The sequence below is a fragment of the Xiphias gladius genome, chromosome 23, assembly GCF_016859285.1.
Source record: "Xiphias gladius isolate SHS-SW01 ecotype Sanya breed wild chromosome 23, ASM1685928v1, whole genome shotgun sequence".
NCBI lineage: Eukaryota > Metazoa > Chordata > Actinopteri > Istiophoriformes > Xiphiidae > Xiphias > Xiphias gladius.
This window is the reverse complement of record NC_053422.1, coordinates 19,147,301-19,155,038: the sequence shown is the minus strand read 5'-3', so window position 1 is coordinate 19,155,038 and position 7,738 is coordinate 19,147,301. Positions and strand designations below refer to the sequence as shown.

Genomic DNA, 7,738 nt, shown 5'->3' with positions numbered 1-7,738 from the left:
TGTGTCCCAAGCCGTGTCTCCCACCTGTTCGTTTTACTATTCTTCTGCAAATAATCCGCGAACGACTGTCCGCCTTTTACTGTTTGTTTGAGAACAAGCCTCAACCCTGCCAGATCCTTCAAGGGGTCAGACCCAGTTAAGGAGCCAGGTCCGTTGCTCATGAGAAAGATGTCCGAATTCATTTTTTTCCATGGACGGGGAGCAGTGGCGGAGGTCCGTGGAGGAGGAGGAGGAGGAGGAGGAGGAGGATGATGATGATGATGATGACGATGTGTAAAATGAATTTAGGGAAACACAGAGAAGTCCAAGCTCAAAAGTTGTGTAATTTCCTAATATCTATCCGTTTTTGGCATGTGCACTTGATACCCCGTTTATTTCTGGGAAACTAACGCTGAAGCCAACTGCCCTGCAGCTCAGACTTTACTGAACCAGTTCATTTGATCACCTTTTTTGCTTTAGAAACGAGCCGTGCTCTTAAATGATTAATACCCTCGGTTCCCCTCTGTGTGAGGACAATAACAAGGTCGTGATTGAGTTACAATGCACAATAGGAGAAAAAAAAAAAAAAAAAGTCGAGCTTTGTCTAATTGTCCTTTGACGGGGTCAGAGGGGATTGTGCGATTGGCTGCTGCCTCCTGAGGCTGCAGGGCTGCCAGAGCTGTCGCAGGGCTGGGAGTGACACCCAGGTGACTGAGGGGAGGCTGTATAAATGGCCCGCGCAGTGCAACCCATTCCAGAGACGAGGGCGTCAGCCGGAGTCTTCCATGTGACCTTTCCCTGTCTTGCAGGATCACGGGCGATTCCAGGAATGACTGCAAAAGCAGATCTTTCAAGCTGGCCAGGGTACCCAGAGGATTTCAGCCTGCTGCAACAGCGCAGCCTGGCCCACATCAACTCCAAAGGTTGGATTTCTTCGTTCTCGAGGAAGGACGCGCACGGAGCTCCAGACGCGAGCATCTCACTGGAGAAACTCGTGCCGACGGGCAAACTGCCTGACTGCGTGTCCGCTGCGGGCATCGCGGAGACGGACTGTGAGAGGGCAGCTGAGGGAGGCAAGGCGAGCCACCTTGGCCCCCAGAGACACAGGCGCGTCGCAGCCAATGCCAGGGAGAGGAGAAGGATGCACGGCCTGAACAAAGCCTTTGACGAGCTGAGGAGCGTCATCCCCTCTCTGGAAAATGAGAAGAAATTATCCAAATATGACACCCTCCAAATGGCGCAGATCTACATCACCGAGCTGTCGGAGCTCCTGGCCGGCGTGGTTCAGTCGGAGTGCATGGGTCCCCGTCCAGGCGCAGCGGACAAGACCTCGAGGAGGAGTCTAATTCACACTCTACGGCCCGAGGCCACTGCGCCGGACCAGCTGACCGGAGAGCAGCGGGACCCCAGTGTCTCGGTGGGCCGCCTTATCATACTCGGACCTACGTCTGACCTGGGGTCAAATAAGTCCACAGCCTCCACCCACAGCAGTGATGGGGAATCTTCGCACTTCAGTGACATGGAGGAAAGTCAGAGCGGGAGACAGTAACAGGACATTTACCACTGACTTCTGACTGTTTACACCGCAGGGTCTGGTAGAGGAAGTACTGGGCGAACCAAAAAATTACAGCTTGTAGAGGTGTTGATCATGTGATAGTCCTACATTTATTCTCCTGCGATGATTAATAGCTTAGATGTTGCACTGCCAAATGAAAAAAAAAAAGGTATAGGAAAAACTCAAAACAGAGAAGCTACCAAGACCTTCATTTTTTTACTTCCTAAGGCCATGCTGAACTCCTACAGGCCTTTTTATGCACTTTATATGCCCCGAACATCACTAATGACATTTCCAGTTTGATTAATGACATTTGTCTGAATTATAAACAATTATTTTCATATTTATGTTTAGCCATGGGGGATTTTATGAGGATTGTTTTGCTACAATAAATATATAGTTAAGAAATGAGTGTGCATACTAAGTTGTTTTTCTATATTTCAGTATACCGATTAAATTGCACTGCAATATTTCTACTATGTGAGGCAGACTGAAGCATATTCACACCAAAACACAACCTGGGTTCTTGGTCTTTCCTTATTGCTGCAAAACTCTTGATTTAGATATGACATCCATCTTCGTTCTCTATAAGACAAAGAAAATAGAAGAAAAGAAAAAAAAATCTAGTGTAAACATGTCCCAAAAATGTTGTGTAACACACTGATTGTCACAAGGAAACATGTTTTTTTTTTTTCAAAATTTTTTTTCCCATAATTTAATAGTCCAATGATTAATTGTTCTTTCAGCTTATCCACCAATGGCGATGTCACATTGAATATTCTGCAGCACAGCTTTTCTAACATTCCAGCAGTGAAGAACAACACTTATTGAATCCTCTTTTTCCAATAAAAATCCACAGAATAAAGTAACAGACTACATAGATAAACATATGAACATCTGCAGGCCAAAATTTGACGCCTAATGTCCCCAGTGGAGGGGATTTTAAAGAAATAAAGAAACCATTTATGTGGTTATGACAGTCTATCGCGGCTCAAATTGCTCCCTCTAGTCTGTCTGTTTACTAATAGCCTACTGAGGAAATGGGGGAAGGCCTGCTCCAGAGGGAAGAGGTGGCTGGAACTTTGCCAAGTCCTTAGAAAGGATTTCTGCCAGCCTGTGTTTAAAACTGCCAGGGGGCTCTGTGGGGGTGACACGGTTAGAGGAGCTGGTGGCCTCCTCCATCTCCTTCATGTCATCCACTGCCTGCGCCTGAGTATTCAGCCTTGGCTGAGTGAAGTTATTCACAGGGAGCTGACGCTGGTAGCTGTGCTTCGGTAGGGCGTATACATCAGACTGGGGAAAGGTCGAGGAAGGAGACTGGGACACAGGTTGAGGGAGGGGTGCGGAGAAAGGCTGCAGCTGGGGGTTCGGGGGAGAATCGGCTATTTTCACATCGGAATAGATGCACTTTGAATCGTCTGTCTCAGGATTGAGCTGATCTCCTCTGATCAGAGGAAGAGTGGATCTCTTCAAGTTGTAATAAAGGTTGTCATCCATGTCACCATCCAGATTTAGAGCCTCCAGGGAGTGACACTGCTCATCCTCATCCTCGTACTCATACTCATACTCAGCCTCATCCTCATCCTCATCCTCACCTTCCTCTCCCACGGCCTCCTTGCTGTTAGAGAGGTATGGTTTGACAACAGATTGCTGTTTTAAATTTAGTACTGAGGTGTCATCAATAGTAGAGTAGTGGTCGGCCGACTCGTCCTCTGTGTCAGCAGAAACATCTGCAGCATGGTAGACAGGAGGACCAGCCGGTTGGTTGGTTGTCGTTGGGGGGATAACGGGAGACTGGTCATATAATGACCTCCTGTTGATGCTGAGCGGCTGGACAGAGGAGCTCCTCTCCACAGAGCACTGCTCTAATATAGCCTGGAAGATCTGGGGACCATACGTGGACAGGAAGATGAACAGTCCCTCTCCTGACTGACAGCGGCGGCCTGCTTCAATGCTGAACCCCCCCTGTAATCACAGCCGTTAATGCACATTTTCAAGGAACAGTTCGATATTTTGAGAAATACAGGAAAACAAGGCCGGAAAGCGTATTTTCCAAAATGTCTGACTATTCCTTTAAAGACATGTGAATACTCTTAAGCTGAATTTCAGGTTTATCATGACTACTTGATGCAGTAGGAATTCATTTTTGTATCCTTTCCGGTTTGGGGGGAATTTCAAGTACTTACCTCAACCTGTCCAAATTTGCGCAAAAGTCTGTATGGCCAGCAATAGATGATGTAACCAGTATTACAGGCCAATAGTATCACAGCTTCTTTTTCTGGGGAGACCAGATACTCCCCAGCCAGCTTGCACCTCCTGGATGCTTCTGTGCTCTGGACAGTCACCTGGTACTGGTTTGGAGGAAGGGTCAGATCTAAACAGGGGATAAGAGGAAATACATTTGTATAAGCCAGAGCTTGCTGATGCTAAAACATTCTGGTATTCATGTTTGAATAAATTATTGGCACAAGAAATCTGTGTGCGTGCCACTGTCGAAAGCTGACGCAGGAAGGGGGTCTTTGAACTGTGGTGAATTTTACATGTGACAGTTTGGGTAATAAGTTTACCATTGCCTGTGTTTTCTCTTCCAAATAAGAGGAAAAAAATATGTTTTTATAACCCGAAGGCTCGTCTAAATCATGTCTGATTGTCTGACTGCTTGGGTTTTTTGCCCCGTGTGACTTCTTTTTAGGGACAGCACAAAAAGTGAAAGTTTTCCATGTAACTATTTATGTAACTATTCCCTACAGTGGCATGAAAAGTTTGAGCTCTCCTGGTCAAAGTTTCTGTTACTGTGAATAGTTAAGTGAGTAAAAGATGACCTGAAATCCAAAAGGCATGAAATTAAAGAGGACACATTTCTTTAATATTTTTTGAGCAAGATTACTTTTTTATTTCCATCTTTTACAGTTTCACAATAATAAAAGAGGAAAAGGCCCCGAAATTAAGTTTGCAAGGGGGGCACCCTGATCATACCAGGGTGCCCCCCTAGTATCACAGCTTGTAAATGCCTTTCTTAGCAGCTAAGAGTCTTTCAGTTCTTGTCTGGGGGATTTTTGCCCTTTCTTCCCTGAAAAAGTCTTCTAGTTCTGTGATATTCTTGGGCCGTCTTACATTCACTGCTCTTTTGAGGTCTATCCACAGGTTTCAACAGTGCCTAGGTTGGGGGACTGTGAGGGCCATGGCAAAACCTTCAGCCTGTGCCTCTTGAGATAGTCCATTTTGGATTTTGAGGTGTGTTTAGGATCATTATCCTGTTGTAGAAGCCGTCCTCTTTTCGTCTTCATCTTTTTTTTACAGACGGTGTGACTTTTGCTCCCAGAATTTGCTGGTATTTCATTGAATCTATTTTTCCCTCTACCATTGAAATGTTCCCTGTGCCACTGGCTGCAACACGAGCCCAAAGCATGATGGATCCACCCCCGTGCTTTACAGTTTTTATCCAAATATACCTTTGCTCATTGCAGCCAAAAAGTTCTATTTTAACTTCATCAGTCCACGGGACTTGTTTCCAAAATGCATCCGACTTTTTTAGATGTTTCTTTGCAAACTTCTGCCGCGGAATTTCGTGGTGAGGACGCAGGAAAGGTTTTCTACTGATGACTCAGACTTGTGCAGGTGCTGCTGCACAGTAGAACAGGGAACAACCACTGCCATTTCTTAATTACATTACAAACTGAGGAAATGCCTACCTGAAAAAGCTTTGCTATCTTCTTCTGCTAGCCTTCTCCTGCTTTGTGGGCATCAGTTATTTTAATTTTCAGAGTGTTAGGCAGCTGCTTAGAGGAGCCCATGGCTCCTGATTGTTGGCACAAGGTTTGAGGTGTCAGAGTATTTATAAAACTTTGAAATTGCATCACTTGACCTTTCCTGACGGCGACTGTGAACAAGCCATAGTCCTAACAAGCTGATTAAGGTCTGAGACCTTGGTAAAAGTTATCCGAGAGCTCAAATCTCTTGGGGTTCCCAAACTTTGATATGGTGCTCCTTTCCTTTTTTTACACTCTAAAATTGTACAAAAAAACAACAATAGTTAATCTTGGTTAAAATGTTGAAAAGAATGTTTCATTTTTAATTTATGCCGTTTTGAGATTAGTTCATCTTCTACTCACTTAACTATTCACAGTAACAGAAATTTCGACCAGGGGTGCCCAAACTTTTTCATGCCATTGTATATCCCAAAGAAGCCAAGTACGAAACAGAATTTAGGAGAACAATAAAAGACCCTCCCCTGCTCTGCCAAAAAAGTCAGACTGAACTAGCTTCAGCCGTTAGAAAAATGAAAATACTCTCCCCCTTTCTGAGCCCCCTCCCTTTTTTTTTTACAGTCCCTTAGCAATGGCAAAGTGTTCGCAGCAATTAACTTGGTGAGTACAGTGTTATTATTACTCATTAGAAGGATGAGGAAACTATGGAAATAAGAACAAAGTTCTCAAAAAAAAAAAAATACTTTAACTTAAACACATGGTAGGAGAGACAGTTGACACATCACGCTGCTTTATGGTGAGAATCACTTTAGCACACATTCACTAAACATTTTTTCTCAACTGTTATTTCTGAGCGCTTGTTGACTGATCCACCTTTACCAGTTTTCCAAGATGAGTAAAGGTCATTGTCCTCCATGGTCAAGCCATTTCCGCTCTCCAGATCCCCTTTGTCTGATCCTCCAGGATCCTTCTGTAAACACAGTGGCATGGTAAATATTACACGTTGTGTAAATCACCCGCTTATCACTGGTTTATGGCTTCAAAGTGGTAAGATGCAAGAAAGTTCATAGCTTGTGCAAGCACAAGAATTAGAGAAGTGAAATGACAGAAGTCACAGATACTGTATTAACTTCCTCATTGTGCTATCTATCTCTGATTGTGGATGACGTCTATCCTCACCGTTCCCAAATTATGACACTACCCCTGATATATTAGGAAAAGAGGAAAGTTGTACTGGTTAAGTGGAGAGATGTGTGATACCTGGAAGGCTAGGAGACAGAGGGCACTTAGCCAGTCCTGGCTTGTTGTAGAGGCTAAGGTGTAGGTGCACTGTGTGGTTTTTAAGTAGAAGGCCATGCACCCTTGCGGGCAAGACTGCTTCGGAGCAGGGGTGACGCTGAGGCAGTCGCTTAGACGCACCACTTTTCTCTCTGGTGTTTTCACCCGGATGGCCTTCTTCTGGTCGGAAGTGGCATTGTTGTCAAGTACAGTGTAGAGCTCCAGCCGGCCAACCCCTGTGGAACTGGGTTTAAAGAGCACCATCCAAATTTTCCGCCATGTTCTCTATTTTTGATTTTTTTTTTGGGGGGGGTTGAAAAAGTGACGGTTAGTAAATTAATAAGTCGGCTGGCACAGTTATACAAACATGCAAACCATGCCGGAAGGTCTTTCACAAAGTAACGAATGGTTTTCCAGTTATCAACCAACATTCGAACATCTTACAGAGCATTCGAAAAGAGAGGGTTACACTACCAAGCGTTCTCGAATGTTATTTCTGAAAATCGGCAAAACCTTGTTCAATCTAGGCCATCTACAGTGAAGACATATGAGAAGAGAAAATTTAGACTTTAGGGAAATACTAAAAAACCGTTTTGGACTTAAACATTTTTTAAAAATGTAACATTGTGTATCACTTGAAAAAACATTTGCATAGTGTGATATTCTTAGTAATTAATCTGTTTTTGCATGCGTTGACTTTGTGAACTGAGCCTTTGCTAATTCTAACGGAGTAGTTCGTGAGAAACAAAGCTAGCTGTTTAGTTGCCTTACTTAAATAAAAAAATAACAAATAACATGAGAGTAACATGAGCCACAATGTTCTTCCTTACAAATATGCTGAATGTGAAATTTCTATAGAACTTACCTTTCCAAACTTGACTCCCTGAAGGTACAGCATTCCTTCCTTGAAGATGACATCCATGCCTGCACACTTCGTCTGTAAATCTTTCACTGTAGTGCAAAAGTTGTCGCCCTGTGGTTAATAGAGGCTCAAATTAGGTTTCCTATGTCCCTAGAGTAACTGTTTCCTTTACGTCAGCAGCAGTTTCCATTCTGTTATCTACTTGTGTATGTCTGTCAGGTCTACAAGTCAAGATATCTCTGATCTGCCACTTAACTATTGCAAAAGAAAGGATACATAAGTTGTGTGTTGCTGTTTGTTGAGTCAAACTTCCCTTTGCATTAATCTGCTTGTTTTAGCAACTTCCTCACCATACAA

The 7,738-nt window shown here is 43.9% G+C and overlaps 1 protein-coding gene across 3 annotated transcripts; it reads right to left on the bottom strand.

The window, feature by feature from the left end:
- Nucleotides 1–306: 306 nt before the first annotated feature.
- On the bottom strand, nucleotides 307–7,597 carry dok3 (docking protein 3). Of its 3 annotated transcripts, none has more exons than XM_040118976.1 (5): nucleotides 7,385–7,597; nucleotides 6,502–6,804; nucleotides 6,115–6,211; nucleotides 3,721–3,908; nucleotides 307–3,499 (listed from the first exon to the last, which is right to left on the bottom strand). In XM_040118976.1, the coding sequence occupies exons 1-5, from the start codon at nucleotides 7,439–7,441 to the stop codon at nucleotides 2,564–2,566; spliced, it is 1,581 nt and encodes a 526-aa protein (XP_039974910.1). In that variant the 5' UTR covers nucleotides 7,442–7,597; the 3' UTR covers nucleotides 307–2,563. The 3 variants fall into 3 exon arrangements, with proteins under 3 accessions (XP_039974910.1, XP_039974911.1, XP_039974912.1); XM_040118977.1 differs by having other exon boundaries at nucleotides 6,121–6,211; XM_040118978.1 differs by having other exon boundaries at nucleotides 6,661–6,804.
- Between the last annotated feature and the right edge of the window lie 141 nt (nucleotides 7,598–7,738).

Coding starts and splice junctions, on each gene's coding strand:
- dok3 (XM_040118976.1), bottom strand. CDS start 7,441: ATGGATGTCATCTTCAAGGAAGGAATGCTGTACCTTCAGGGAGTCAAG. Junction 6,212..6,501: donor TCTGTCTCCTAGCCTTCCAG/GTATCACACATC, acceptor CTGTGTTTACAG/AAGGATCCTGGAGGATCAGA. Junction 3,909..6,114: donor ATCTTGGAAAACTGGTAAAG/GTGGATCAGTCA, acceptor TCCCCTGTTTAG/ATCTGACCCTTCCTCCAAAC.